Raw genomic sequence first — 16,600 nt, 5'->3', positions numbered from 1 at the left:
TCTGTGATTTTCCATAGTAGATAAGGCTGAAACACTTTAGAATTGATTTAGTGCAAATTGACCTCAAAATGTAACCTTGATCATTAAGATGATAGCACAAATCCCACACACGACACACCTTATCTGAGCGTGAATGTTATGCATGACACTACTAGCGAAGATGTTCTGCAAGTCTTTGTAGTTTTAAATAACAACGAAGTCGAGACAATGTTACAGCAGGTTACAGCAGACGGGCGGACTCACTGTCGCACAAACGGATAGTTCTATGACTATAATTTAAATGCAATCATTCGGGAGAATTAATAAGCTATTCAACGTTGACAGTATTCTTTTTTTTTTCGACTGGCGAGATACAATTCATAGAAACAATATGTTATGAAGTAAAGATTTCTTTTTTTGCGAGTTACATGTATTGAATTGGACCAACGATTTCCAAACAACTTTTATGCCATAAAGCTAACTGTTACAAAATACGCTAGTCCTTTCTTAGAACGCCAAGTTTGTTTTCAATTGTTGTACGCAAGCCAAATTTACAGAGTGCACACTGCAATTCGAGGGTCGTAACTCTGGAATGACTAAGACGACATGGCTGGTTATCGAATCTAACGGGGATATTCTGCCCATAAAAACATATAACTGTATCACTAAAACATTTTCTAAATTTGTCATAAATGGAAAATGTGAATTAAAGTAATTTCTATGATGAAATGGTGCTTACTCTCGAGATAACTGGTTATCGGGGTTGTTCCAAGAGTTTGTACCCATACACATTCTGACCAAATTTGGTGATGATTATACAACATACAGTGTACAAAAAACAGTCTCCAAAATACATTGCACACTAAAACTCCGCGAGTCGGATGTGTCGCCTGACGAATTATTTACTGTCGACATTAAAGCTGTTCGATTGGCATTTTATTCATTTATAGACAATGATGTTGCCATTTTACTTTCAAGTGTAGGTGACATTTGAACTGAAGGTCAAAACCGTAAGACGATCAAAAATTAACAACGGAAATTAACAAAGCACAATAACTCTAAAAAATATGGAAGCAAGAGTTACGGTTATCGTGCACTGCACTTGCCCTCTATGATATCTATCTACATATGAAGTTTCAAGTTGATAACTCTTATATTCTACAAAATATGCCCCGGACAAAACTTTAAAAATGAAAATTAACAAAGGGCACTAACTCTCAAAATATGGAGGCAAGAGTTACAGTTCTTGTCCTCTGCACTTGCCCTTAATGAGATATATCTACAAATAAAATTTCAAGTTGATACCAATGACAGTTTACGAGATATGTCCCGAACATGTGAAAACGGGACGCCACCGTCGCTGCCGGCAAAATCAACCCATCTATATCTCCTAGTCAGGTGACACAAAAACGACATCAACCACACAATCCATTCCTTAGCCTAGGTATACTAAATGCAGCGTACGATATACTGTGTATGAAACACTTGGCCTTGGTTGAAGTGATGAACGATACATGCTGGGTGTTATATCGACCCTAAATGCGAGCACCATCAACACATGTAGTGTAAGATATAGCAGGATTCATCCACTGGTTTGAAAATCCGGTGCCAGTGGATTTATCATTCTCTTCAAGTGTTGCTCAGAGGGGTCCTTAAATGTGAACTGCGACCTCAAAGGAAAGCTACCGATGAACGTTTTTGATCCTTACAGGGGTTATTTCAATAGCTGTACCGATGTATTTATCATTCCATAATACCGTCCAAGGAATGTAAATGCTCCTTTTCAATTCCATGCATTTGGCAAATGATAATCAATTACAGCTATCACAGTAGATGTCTTCTTTCTTTAATTAATAGTGACTGTACCACAAAAACTTCATAAGAGCCAAATTAGCGTTACTGTTTGTTTCATCTGTACACACATAATCTGCTTTTAATGTTTTATGATCACAAGTTAATTAAGTCCCTCATAATAATACATCAACCTGTAATATTGGGCCCTTTTAAGGTAAACCTTTTTTACAATTTATGTGACCTTGATGAAGCACAGCAGCATCAGTAGCTACAGATGAAAATAATCTAGGTGTGACCGCAGTTTATGGATTTGACACAAATCTTTTACAAGACAGATTACAGAGAGCTCTTCTATGTAGCTATTCCATTTAGAAGATGGGGGAAAATTTTCTATCTGCCATGTCAACAGTTATATTGTATGGGAGTTCTTTACTAGCAGAACATAAGCATCTGTGCATGCAAGAAATCCTACTAAAATGGTTAAAAATATATTCGATAATAATTGTTCTCTGACTTCATAATAATCATTCGCCAAATTAACTTTGTATGACAATCTATTACACCAATCAAGTTTTATTTGAAATATTTGCTTACAGTAGCCTTTTAAATTTTGTAAAGCTCAGTAAAGTCCATCTACAAAGATGCTTTTTTCGCTTGTATCTATAAGCAGCACAACATTAACTCTCTTTCGGATCCCATTTAATAACGCACAAATACAGAACAATAGTTTATTTTTTGGAGTCATCATCAGCATATGACTTGATGAGGTCTGCTCGTTTCTGTGCAATCCTCTCTTCGCGGCGTTTGCGGGCTTCTTTGACCTTGGTTCTCCTGGCGTCAGCGAGGTCACTGAAGTTGAAAGATAGGTGAAATAAAAAACTATTCACAATGTATCTATCACTGAAAGTGATTAGCTATCACTGAAAGCAATAAGTACTCTTGCATTCTTTAAACTTTTTCTTGTAATTGAACTATTGACCAAGAAAAGAGAATCTTTACAAGAAGCACAATAAAGTACCTGAGCTGCTTGGAGCGGGCCTTTTCAGCTTTCCTCTTGTGAATGTGCTCCATGAGTACACGCTTGTTCTTGAAGCCATTACCCTTGGACTTCAGGTACAGCTCATGGTACCTGCAAAAATCAAAATCTTTAGTTTCATACCATCAAAAAGTTTCACACACATCAATGATTGGGTTAAATTATATTCAGCTAACATAACTGTAACACAAAATGGATTTTTGTTCAGATCCTTCAAGCAATTATTTTTTACTTGAATTAATCAAAATTAACACAAGTCTCAAGCTGAATCAACCCTGGGCTTGAAGAAGATTCTATATATGACATACGGTATACCAATGATTAGGGCTTGTTCAGGAAAATCTTACAATAATATGAATTAGAATATGTACATGTTATATTCAGGCTTGAATAAGAAAATCTCACTGTTGATGACTGATACCATTGTATGATTTCACAAAAATATTTACAAATATTTGAAAATTACAGTTTTATAGGGAAAGGGAGATAAATACAGACACTATTGCATTCATAATTGCAAAAATAAACTCCTTTTTAATTATCCTAGATTGATACAGGTTTATAGGGAAAGGGAGATAAATAATACAGATTTTGGAGACATTGCTTTAATAATCACAAAAATAAACTCCTTTTTAATTATCCCTGACTGATAAGGCACTTAAAACAGCCTGTGTAAACCTCAAACATCATTGAACAGTTTCGGGAAATAAATACGTGAAAGACTTATCGACTTTCATATCTTAAGAAGCTAACATGCTTCCAAAAGCCATATTTTTCAATCACAATATACTGTAAGTCTGATGTTTAATATACATGAGTCAAGTACATGTAACTGCTTTTACAACAACATGTTATATTTGATCAGAACACTTAACCAGTTGCCCATTCAGAAAGCTTAACCCTTTCAATGTTTCAATATATTTACAAATGCAGGGTTCGAATTTAACTTTGAGGAGCACTCGCAAAATTTTGCGAGTGCTTTTTGAGGCAACTCGCAAAATGAAAAATCAACTTGGAATTTTATTATTTTCTTTATTCCCTTATAATATTGTCTAATTAAAGTAGATATTTACAACTAAGACATATTATGAATATTAAAAGGATCCATCTTGAGTGACTCAACTACTATAAATTGTAGTTGGCTTATTCTTTTTTTGGGGGGGTGGGGGGGGGGGGTGGGGAGGGGGGTACAGATGACTCATCGGATGCTGGCCGCTTTTTGATAACAAAGCTGTCCAATAATTTGACATTGTTCACTTTGAGGGGGGTATATTTACCCTCGCCATCGGGTAATTCCCATTCGGTGAGAACGCTACAGATTTCATTAACTGATTAAGTTTGTAAGTATTAAAAACAATAACAGTATAAATTTAGAATAAATAAAAGCAACAGTAAATGTAGCATGGATGCTTTGGACTATAAAATATATCGGAAGGTTATTCACTTTGACAGTTGAGCGGATATATTAAAAGGTTGATGGGGTTTTACGAGAGTTCGCGAAAGCGCTAATTTTAGCCAATGATTGAGCTTGGTGATTACGTCATGTCAACTCATTTGTTTTCACTTTGTATTATGCACACCTCGGAGCATCCCCGGAAAGATTCGAGATAAAACTCGGCCTTTTCCATATTTGTTCTATTTTTGAAACCTTACTAGAGCGTGACTCCATATTGTTGTCTCTTAACTGGTAGTGGTGCCACTTATAGATTGTTTACACTCGACTTTGTAGCAAAGTTAATGTTTATTCTACTTTCCTTTTAACATTTTGTGGTCTAGAAAAAATCCACTCGCAAAATTTTGCGAGCTTGAATAAAAGTCACTCGCAATTTGCAAATGCCGCTCGAATTTTGCGAGTATGCGAGTCTAAATTCGAACCCTGAAATGGAAGTGCATCCCAAGCAGATGTGTTACTTGACCAGAAGACACAACCCGTTATAACCCAACTGCACCCAAAGCAGACACCAAACCCCACCACCCAAGCGCCATGTTGTCAGGATTATTTGGACAATTGAATGAAATATGCATCGCCCGAAATAGAAGCAGATTTGTTACTGACATTGGATGCCTTTGAGGCAGTTTTAAGACCATGACCACTCAAAGTCTGAAAACAGTAGGTACAGTTTTAAATCATGTTCATAAGATGACTGATATTTGGAGAAAAAAAAATGTATCCTCTAAGCAGCAGGGAATAAGTAAAAATGAAAATGAAATTTTAATGATGAATATGAGTTATGACCATGACCTTTGACTCTATGGCCTCAAAATCCATAGGGGTCATCAACTGTACAACCCCAACCTAAACATCAAGTTTGAGGGCCATGGGTGCAGGCATTGTGTGTGAGTTATCTGTGACCTTGACCTTTGACCCAATTAACCCTAAAATCAATAAGGGTCATCTACTGGTCAGGCCCAGCCTCCATGTCAAGTTTGATTGTCAAAGGTCTAGGCATTGTTTGAGATATTACTCAGACAAGCTTTAAAATCCTTTTACCATTAAAGGTGTCCCGATGACCCCTAAAATCAATAGGGGTCTTCTACTGGTCAGGCCCAACCTTCATGTCAAGTTTGATGACCATACGTCAAGGAATTGTTAAGTTATCACTTAGACAAGCTTTGGTCTACCGACAGACGGACCGACCAACATATACAAAGCAATAAACCCCTCTTCTTCGAAGGGGGGCATAATAACTGAACTATTATTAAAGCTAGAGTTTTATGCCTGCTAAGCATGTCTGTATGGTCTTTATCAACATGTGTACCAAGTACCATATTAATATAGTCATTATTTTTCACACTCAGCAGACTTCTAGGCTAGGACAACACTAGACTTTTTTCATGAAATAATCCTAAGTGGGTAGGTACGTACAGATGCTTGTCGATTTTCTTAGCCTCCCTGTAGCGCTTCAAGAGTCGGCGGAGAACCCTCATCCTTCTCATCCAGATCACCTTCTGTGGCATACGGGCATTGGCTGTACCCTTCCTCTTACCTGAACACGTAAGATAAATACTATAGTTAACTTAGGTATAGTTGGAATAAACAAGAGCATAGTTATTAAATCCTAAGTAAAGACCCTACCTTGGCCAGTGAAACATCTCATTTAAACATCTAATTATGTACCAAGATTCTTTGAGTACAGCAAACAGTATCTTAAGGAAAGGCAAACATTTTTTAAGTATTGCACTAAGCCTTGTACAAAATGGGCACAAGCTCAAAATGTAACAACTAGTACAAATTCCATCGGGCTTGTATAACTCCTTTCAAGTGCTTGTTGACATTTTGTAAATGAAACTAGCAGTTCTATTAAAAAAAAATTAGAATTAATCATTTTGTAACCTTAACATTACAATCGATAGAAATGTGATCAGCACTATTCCTCACAAGTATTTGGTAATTTTCGTTACAATTTCCGAGTCACTCTGGTCAACAAAATGTTTTGTAGGCAATATTACTATTGTCTGTACGGGTTCCTCTAACATTGTACATTGAGTATTGTTTCATTAATACTAGGACTGCCATGATATACTGGTATATCGCGGTACGAAGCAAAAAAAAATCGTACCGCGGTACATTAGCGTACCGGTTTTTTCCATTAAAATTCAATTTTCAAAGTTTATCAGTCTTTTCATAATTGTTGACATCTTTCTAGTCCAAAGTTAAAGACTGAAATGATACAGAAGTTTTGAACTCCGTGATGGTTTTATTGTTGTGTTTGGTTCATTTGTTTTTAGTAAGATATGTTCTAGTCAACATATGATATCATCATATCTATGAATTGTTTAAGCACTTTGCTGTTTTGAATAAAATGTTCCAATTCGAAACAATATTACTAATACACAAAAATATCGCGGTACGTATCGCGATACGCTGCTCTTGTATCGCGATATACCGCGATTCGGTCTTGGCGTATCGTGGCAGCCCTAATTAATACCATGAGAGTACCAGTGGCATTGCTGTTTTTTTTTCAGTAAAATGTCAAAGTTATTTTCCTAGTGCTTAACCAGGGATAGAATAAGTGTCAAGAGAGTGTTCTAGATAAGGGGTACAAGGTCTTCATGGCCGGCTTTTGAAAATGACAAACTGTTTTGGTCGGTGATTGATTTCCAATTTTACTGAGGGTTCGGATAATATCAGACTTGACACAATAAAAACCCAAGAAACTTCTAAAAATTTGAGGAATTAAATTTTGCACAAAATAAAAAATCTGCCTCAGGAAATAGGACAAAATATTTTGAACACAAGCTCATAAAAATTCTGATAAAACTACTTCAAATAGAACCACAACAATTAAAGTTCTCCTCTTTCCAAATTTTACCCATGCAGCATTCAAATATTCATTCATGATTATAAATACCATATCCCATATGGCGACCCTTCCTTCGGGCGATCATGTTTTTGCGCACTCTTGCTCGTGAGTGGACCGCCATTGGCTTCCGGATGATGAGACCATCCTTGATAAGCTTTCGGATGTTCTGTCCTGTAATAACATTTGAAATTATAAATATGGTCTGATTAAAATATTTTCCAAATTAAACGTTGTACAAGATGTATCACTCTGCTACAGATACTGGTTAAAACATTATAATTTTGGTAATGTACATAGGAGGGGGGGGGGGGGGGGGGGTGGAGGGGGTGTACATGTACATTCTTACTTGTCTATCAAAAAATGCATTTTATATTGCAGGGCTTATGTCAAGCACAAAACTTTATTTGTTCACCAAAAGGTCCAATTACGTATCATGATTTTTAGTAATCTTAAATTTAAAGTGAAAAATAAACTCACTGGAGTTGGCATTAGCAATCTCGTTTGTCTCATTGGGATCCAACCAAACTTTGTTTTTGCCACACTTCAGTACGTTGGCAGCTAGCCGTTTCTGCAACCTCAGAGTGCTAAAATAAAACAGGTAAGAAATTTAAAACGCCACCAAATGATATCAGAGTTTTTAAGTACTTATCGTTAAAAGATTTGCAAGCAGACACTGTTATCAAGACTATTACAATACATAAACTTTGTTTTCAATAAACAGGCTAGCTAAAAGGTACAAAAATAAAGTGTGCTAGCTCAGTGATCAAGTTTGGCATTCCGATCTTTCATGGCTGTCTAGTAGAAATGAGTCCAGGGTTTCCGCCAGGCCTTTATGGCTTGTCGGCCCCGACCTGATGCTGGCAAGGCTAATTACCGACACGCGTTAATTATGCCCACATGCTTTAATCCGCGCAGCGACAATCCTTATCAAAACAATCATCAGTTTTGACAATATACAGTTTTGTTGCGATTGCAACGGTTGACTGACAGCCAGAAGGCGTGTCGGGGACTATTACGGCATTTGTATCAGCCATTCAGGATTGACAACAGCATGAAGGCGTGTCGGTGAGGATCGACGGTGCAATTAACCAAACTCCTTCTATTCTTTATCAAAATGAGAATGTGTGAAACACACCACTGTCGTAATTGCGACCTTCATCCCTATAATCACCTATGAATGCAAAGTAAACAATAAGTGTTAATTGATTTTGGTAACATAAATTATGTGTCGTTTTATTTTGTTTATTGATCCCGAGTCCGTTTGTTAATTGTCCTTTTGTTTACCAATTATTAAATTTTAATTGAGAACCATGTTAAGATATCTGTGTTAACAAGGGTTATATGCTATGTCGTCGTATATAATTGAGTCGCGTTCCCGTCTTTAGTTTTGTGTAAAGTTATATTTTTGGTTTCTTATTATTAAACTTTGATTATTTTATCGTTCTTTTAATTTATTTAGAAACAAGAGCTGTCACAGTATGTGACGAATGCCCCCGAATGTGACATTGACCTACGAACAAGGTCAGTACATGAAAAGTTTATCTTGCCTTTACGTGTCAAATACATATGGCAAGTTATTTTAAATTGCCTCGGAACATAAAAAAATACCACCCATACTTGACAACCTACACTGTTATGTCCTTATATTCAGAATTCCCTTGTGAATAAACACTTAGTGTATCTTTCACCTTAGAGGTAGGGACATGGGTCTTGCACACGACACGTTGTCTTCGTATGTGGAACACATGTAGCAAGTGATTTAAAATCTGTCCATACAACGGAAAGTAACAGCCCAGACACGACAACCTATACTCTATGTCCTTATATGCAGCACTCCATTGTAAATAAACACTAAGTGTGACCTTGACCTTTGAGGTAGGGACACGGGTCTTGCACGCGACACGTCGTCTTGGTATGTGGAACACATTTGGCAAGTTATTTTAAAATCTGTCCATACAAGAGAAAGTTACAGCCCGGACACGACAACCTATACTCTATGTCCTTATATGCAGCACTCCATTGTGAATAAACACTAAGTGTGACCTTGACCTTTGAGAAAGGGACACGGGTCTTGCACGCGACACGTGGTCTTGGTATTTGGAACGCATGTGGCAAGTTATTTTAAAATCTGTCCATACAAGGGAAAGTTACAGCCCGGACACGACAACCTATACTCTATGTCGTTATATGCAGCACTCCATTGTAAATAAACTCTAAGTGTGACCTTGACCTTTGAGGTAGGGACACGGGTTTTGCACGCGACACGTCGTCTTGGTATATGGAACACATTTGGCAAGTTATTTTAAAATCTGTCCATACAAGGGAAAGTTACAGCCCGGACACGACAACCTATACTCTATGTCCTTATATGCAGCACTCCATTGTAAATAAACACTAAGTGTGACCTTGACCTTTGAGGTAGGGACACGGGTCTTGCACGCGACACGTCGTCTTGGTATGTGGAACACATTTGGCAAGTTATTTTAAAATCTGTCCATACAAGAGAAAGTTACAGCCCGGACACGACAACCTATACTCTATGTCCTTATATGCGGCACTCCATTGTGAATAAACACTAAGTGTGACCTTGACCTTTGAGAAAGGGACACGGGTCTTGCACGCGACACGTGGTCTTGGTATTTGGAACGCATGTGGCAAGTTATTTTAAAATCTGTCCATACAAGGGAAAGTTACAGCCCGGACACGACAACCTTTACTCTATGTCGTTATATGCAGCACTCCATTGTAAATAAACTCAAGTGTGACCTTGACCTTTGAGGTAGGGACATGGGTCTTGCACGCGACACGTCGTCTTACAAGTGTCCATACAAGGGAAAGCTACAGAGCCGGACGGACGGACGGTGCGATTTTAATATGCCCACCTTCGGGGGCATAAAAAAGATAAATAAATCTAATAATACTCATAACATTCCCATTTAGTTATTATTTAGCCGACTCGGCTTGAAAATTATTAGCTGTTGCAGCTTTTAATACACCCACAAGCAGTCGCTTTGCTTCGGGTTCTTTTGTGTTCCAGCATGCAGACAGCGTGTTTTACACATTTTTCTGTGACATCAACGGTGTCATAACAAAGCTTCTTTATTTAATAATAATTCTACAAGAAATGGCAAGTGGTTTAAGTAATGCTCAACCTCGGGTTAAAGTACGCTCGAGTTAGACCCACTTTCCCTTTCCCTCGGCAAACTCTCCCAAAACTTTTATTTTTTTGCCTACCCAATTTCCGCAGGTTATGGATTTTCAGCCATTGGTATCTTATTAGTCGACCGAAGAATAACTATCGCAACATTCCTTGAAGTAGTTAACTCTGAGAAACTTGATAAGAATCTCTGTTTAAACTAATTTTGTTTGAATAACAGTCAAAATCCCATACGATGGCTACAGTGATTTTTGCTCTTGTTGACAATAGCGATTGTATCATGACCAGTGCTCCAACCAGGATTTGAAAAGGGCAAGCTACACGAGTCGTGTAGGGGTGATTTGGGTTGGTTGTGGGAGGGGTCCACCCCTGTCACAAGGGGGGCTTTTGGGGGTCTTCACCAAGAATTTGTTTTGTTTTCATACTCGATTTAAAACATTTCCCATGATTTTCAGACTTAAACAAAATTGGGTGGGGGGGGTGTTCTCAAATAATATAATATAAATTAAAAAATTTATTTTTGTCTGTGGTAGTATGATTGTACTTGTCTGGAGTCTTCATTAGTGCAATGTCACATATTTCTCATAAAAATCATGTAAAATTAAGAAAAAAAACCACAAGACCATTAAACATTAGAAGCAATCAAATAAATAAATACCCAAAAAACAAATATGTAGGGACAAATCTTAGTTTGGTACGATCAGCATTGGGTACGAATGTTACATTCAGCCTGGCTGTTATTCAATTGTCTTTGGTAAAATAATGTTTAATATGGTGACGTTTTAACAAAGGTGACAATAAAAACCACTGCCCTTGCTTAAAACTAGAACTCCGCGAGTCGGATGTGACGCCTGACGAATTATTTACTGTCGACATTATAGCTGTTAGATTGGCATTTTATTCATTTATAGACAATGATGTTGCCATTTAACTTTCAATTGTAGGTGGCATTTGAACCCTCAATCAGATATACCTTCGGAATAAGTTTCAGGTTGAAACCTCCTATAGTTTACGAGATATGCCACGGACAAAACCTAAGCAAGAAAATTAACAAAGGGCAATAACTCTAAAAATATGGCAGCAAGAGTAACAGTTCTTGTGCACTGCACTTGCCCTCAATGAGATCTATCTAGCTATGAAGTTTCAAGTTGATACCTCTTATATTCTTCCAGATATGCCCCGGACAAAACTTTAAGCATGAAAATTAACAAAGGGCAATAACTTTAAAACTAAGAAAGCAAGAGTTACTGTTATTGTGCACTGCACTTGCCCTCAATGAGATCTATCTAGCTATGAAGTTTCAAGTTGATACCTCTTATATTCTTCAAGATATGCCCCGGACAAAACTTTAAGCATGAAAATTAACAAAGGGCAATAACTTTAAAACTAAGAAAGCAAGAGTTACTGTTATTGTGCACTGCACTTGCCCTCAATGAGATCTATCTAGCTATGGAGTTTCAAGTTGATACCTCTTATATTCTTCAAGATATGCCCCGGACAAAACTTTAAGCATGAAAATTAACAAAGGGCAATAACTTTAAAACTAAGAAAGCAAGAGTTACTGTTATTGTGCACTGCACTTGCCCTCAATGAGATCTATCTAGCTATGAAGTTTCAAGTTGATACCTCTTATATTCTTCAAGATATGCCCCGGACAAAACTTTAAGCATGAAAATTAACAAAGGGCAATAATTTTAAAACTAAGAAAGCAGGAGTTACTGTTATTGTGCACTGCACTTGCCCTCAATGAGATCTATCTACATATGAAGTTTCAAGTTGATAACTCTTAGATTCTACAAGATATGCCCCGGACAAAACTTCAAGCATGAAAAATAACAAAGGGCAATTACTTTAAAAATATGGAAGCAAGAGTAACAGTTCTTGTGCACTGCACTTGCCCTCAATTAGATCTATCTACATATGAAGTTTCAAGTTGATACCGCTAATAGTTTAGGAGATATACCCCGGACAAGCGAAAATGGGACGCGGACGCCGCCGCCACCGCCGACAAAAGTAACCCCTATATGTCGTCTTTTCAGGCGACACAAAAATCACTAATAAAACATAGAACACATAATTGATTGACGACATAACACCGAAATTTGTTCCGAAAAAATAGATGAAAGGGCAAATTTTAAGCAGTCAATGGGGGCATGGAGACACCTATTATTGTAAGTATTATGTAATTTGTCTCAATTATGACAGCGGCTGCTGATCTTTCATAATGATTTCAATAGTAAAAAGGGCACTAACGGGATAATTGGCGCTAATGGAGCATTTGTGAAAAGGGCACTGCTCAAAAAGGGGACAGGGCGGTAAGAGAATGGGCACGGGCGCTGCGCCATTGAAAAACGGGCTAGCTAGAGCACTGATTACTTAAAAATGCCATTTTATTTAGATAATAGTATAAATATTGATAATTGCAGAACACATGAAAAGACTTACTAATTTAAGATTTTAAAAAATCAAAGTTCAAAGCACATGGTTGAAGACTATCTTGCCCCATTTTCTGTGGAATATTCCCAAAAATATCAACAGTTAATGACCAAAATATTATATATATACATATATTGAACTGATCATGGGCATACATCCAGGTCATGGTTTGGACTTGCATCAAAATGTTGGCAATTATCGCAATGTTTATTATTAAAGAGCCAATACACTACTTATTTGGGGTTAACACACATATACTCAACACTGGTAAGTAACTTTATGTGACTTAATGTACACAAGGATTAAGGCACCAACATTAACACTTTCTGGTAAATGTGTGCACATGGCATTAAAAACTCAATAATGCTGTTTATTAAAAGTAGTAAAAAGTACTGCCTGTACGCACATATTCACTTGATATATACATGTTTTTTCTATTCAATGTACAAGTTGTACAGATGAAAGAACATTTGGTAGTATTCAAGTCTGCATGTTTTTATAGTCAGTATCCAAATTAAATGTATCAACTTTGAAAAGGCTTCAGATATCACAAATGCAGACCCGCAGTGGCACATACTTCTGAAGTGACAGGGTTCTAAATAAGCTTTGACTGAACCGTATTAATTAGTTAAGTAACCAACCATTTCTCAAATGTTCGAAGCAGCCAAATTGCCATTTGAAACTTCCATCATGGCTGTTTTAAGGGGTTGTGCTCATTCCTAAGAAAAGGTCTCTTGTCCCACAACAACTCCTACCATTTTGCCAATACAAGTAAGCTAGAAAGCACCGTAATACAAATTACTATGGATGCAATGCAGTCTGCAAATACCAAAAAAAAACTCCTTGCGACATAACATGGTCCAAAAATTGTTTAGAACATAAATAAAAGAGAAACGGTAGGTTTTATTTGCTTTTGTTATAAATTTTTAATTATGATCTACGTGTCAGCGAACATACAATCATGGTTTACGCTCATTGCAATAAATGCCGTGCGTAGTGCACCTCCGTACAACCATCGTTTTTGCTTGCCCGTTGTAGCCGTCGCATAAGTGGAAAATTAGTCGTTTTAGACTTGAATGAACACGAATTTGAAAAGACAGTCGGGTGCAATACGTGTTCTTTCATTAGGGAAATGTAAATATGGCGTCAGGTAATCTTTAAATAGTGTTCAAAAGCCTAAATTGAAACCCAAACTTTACCTCATGGCTGCAAAATTTCACAACGTGATAAAAGAGGAAGTAAGCCGATTTACTCCGCGCAAAGTATCATTGCGCGCAGTGATATTTTACAATATTTTCATTTAAGCAATATTTTACTCAGTGTTTTATCCCCTATTGAAATGCTTTAAATGTTTTCATCACATTAGAACCAATAACTGTATTACTTATCAACAAAATAAGGCCATACACATCATAACATATTAAGAACTATTTTGTTTTATTTTAACCTTAAGGAAAAATGGCAACAGTATTTAATTTGAACGTGAATTATTTCCCCTAGTGCAGTTTTTTTTTTGGAGCAAGTCCTATTGAAAAAACTGGGAACAAGCAGTGGATAATGATATGACCTGTGTCTTTTCACTTCATGTAGAGAAAATGTATGGACTTGAACCTTTTATGTAGGTATAAAAGACACCACGTCAAACCCCGGAATTGCCGACTAGCACGCTGATTTTATACGTATTGAATTCCACCCCCATTCCATTAAGACCCCGACCGGTCATTATTCTTTAGAGAATAAGTGGCCCCGAGTGAATTAATGATAACTCCTTGGTCATAATTTACAATTTTCAGTAATTTACAACAACATGATTATAGCTGATTATCGCAAGAGTAGCAACAGCAGTAGTATTTGAAGTGGAATTACAAAAAAAAATGTAAGTCATCATCACGGTAGTGGAAGTGGTAGTAGTAGCAGTAAGTAGTACCATCTGTATAACTAACACATGTTCGTTGAACTTATATAAATTTATTTTGCACTTATTCGGGGGCGATACTATTTCCCGGTCTCTCCTCGTAAAATCCGGTCTCATCCGGTCTCATAATTCCCGGTTCATAACTTATGGCCCCGGGCAACGGATTGTGTTGCCGATGTTTGTTTTTATATGTAACAAAATGGAATAAAATATATAAACAGTATGTCTTAAATTGTTATAGGTCTAAACTGTTTATGCAATTCGTGTTAAATTTGAATACCTTCGTCATTATTACACAACTTTAGCAGAATATATTTTATTTGTCAACTTGAACTTTGCAATAAATCTCTAGCTGTTTAAGAAATCTGATGCTGATTATTTTATTTATTTTTGAATTTGGTTATATGTTGTTATCGTATTATTTCTAAACTTTATTATAGCCTTTGCATAACAATCATTTATTCTATAAAATTGCCTTTATAATAAAAAATAATAATTTTAGGGTATGAACCGAACAGTAGCCGTGCGTGTGTAATAAAACTGGCTAATAGCTACTATAAATTTGGAAAACAGGGACCGGAGGAGACCGGGACCGGATGAGACCGGGACCGGGAAATAGCATCGCCCCTCATTCGGGCTTTGCTAATTGGCATATTATCAACCAAGTAAACACATCAGAGTACATACTCTTATGTTTTTCATTATAAAGCAAATTTTATGGTATAATATTTCATTTTATAATGCTCTAAAATGTCTTCCTATGTCAACCAATTAATATAAAAAGGACCACAATGGAAATAAGGGATTTTTAATCTCTTTTTTGTGTTATCCTTAGCAATATAATGTGGTTTTAACGGAAGTTTAAAGCTGCACTCTCACAAATGTACCGTTTTTACAACTTTTTATTTGTCGTCTTGGAACGAGCCATTTTTTGAAAAAAAGCATGAAAACCAGTTATATAAGACTGCTGATCAAAAAAATTCGCAGATTTTTATATTTAAGTTCAAAAACTGATGTTTTATGCAATTTTCTTAATCCGTTACTAACGGTTTTTAAAAGGAATTACGGACACTACGGACCATGGACATTACGGACCAGATTTAGGGACACTACGGACCAGATTTAGGGACATTACGGACCATGTTCGGAATCTTACGGACCATGATTTAAACATATTTTTTTTAATTATTCACTCATTAGTTTTTAATTTGTTAATAAATACTTGAATATGAGTGCTCAGTATGACGTTATATCTTCCATAAAACTGTGAAAAATCGCGTGAAGTTCGAATAGATCGGCAGTTAAATCAGTTAAAAGCAACAGAAGATATATGTTCCAAAACAGTTTATTTACCAAAATAAATCGAGCACATATAAGAACACGTGGGTGATACTGGCGGCTGCGGACATCTGGCTACCCTCAAGAACACTGTCTGTTGTTGGCAGTCGCATGATGTGGTCGGGTGGTCGATGTGTGTTTGTTGCAATTCTTGCAAACTGATTTTTAAAACTGGCAATTTCTGTTGCCTTAATTAGTTATAATTGTACCCGTAATTATCGGCGGTATATTACAAAAGAAACAAACATTACAATGACAACCTTTAATTGGCAATCATAAAAGTGTGAAAACCCATTGTAACGGCGCACTTTTAATTAAATCAGATGAAACGGAAAACAAACAAATATGACTATTCAAAGTTTATTTCAGAAAGCAATCGATCACATATGAAAATATTAATATTCACATTTACAATTATAAGATAAACACATATTACGTTCATTATTATTCATTATTATTCGAATTATCATTATACTTTATTAAAAATACATTGATGTTTAACATTGGAATTTCATGGGATTTTTCAGTTACATTAAAGATAATTGTCATACTGAGCACTAATATTCAAGTATTTATTAACAAATTTCAGACCAATGAGTGAATAATTAAAAAAAACAAATGTTTAAAAACAATATAAATCA

The 16,600-nt window shown here is 36.4% G+C and overlaps 1 protein-coding gene across 1 annotated transcript; it reads right to left on the bottom strand.

Annotated features, from left to right (window-relative positions):
* Window positions 1-2,455: 2,455 nt before the first annotated feature.
* On the bottom strand, window positions 2,456-14,032 carry LOC128206457 (60S ribosomal protein L19-like). Its single transcript, XM_052908887.1, has 6 exons — window positions 13,906-14,032; window positions 7,591-7,697; window positions 7,162-7,284; window positions 5,676-5,796; window positions 2,792-2,902; window positions 2,456-2,622 (listed from the first exon to the last, which is right to left on the bottom strand). Exons 1-6 carry the CDS (start codon window positions 13,908-13,910, stop codon window positions 2,502-2,504), a joined length of 588 nt encoding a protein of 195 aa, XP_052764847.1. The 5' UTR covers window positions 13,911-14,032; the 3' UTR covers window positions 2,456-2,501.
* Between the last annotated feature and the right edge of the window lie 2,568 nt (window positions 14,033-16,600).

The sequence above is a fragment of the Mya arenaria genome, chromosome 10, assembly GCF_026914265.1.
Source record: "Mya arenaria isolate MELC-2E11 chromosome 10, ASM2691426v1".
NCBI lineage: Eukaryota > Metazoa > Mollusca > Bivalvia > Myida > Myidae > Mya > Mya arenaria.
This window is presented reverse-complemented; position numbering and strand designations above follow the sequence as displayed.

Bases quoted from the DNA above. Each gene is read 5' to 3' on its own strand.
- LOC128206457 (XM_052908887.1), bottom strand. The intron at 2,903-5,675 runs GTACGTACCTAC...TGATTTTTGCAG, and splicing joins AAGAAAATCGACAAGCATCT to GTACCATGAGCTGTACCTGA. The intron at 2,623-2,791 runs GTACTTTATTGT...TTTCAACTTCAG, and splicing joins GCCCGCTCCAAGCAGCTCAG to TGACCTCGCTGACGCCAGGA.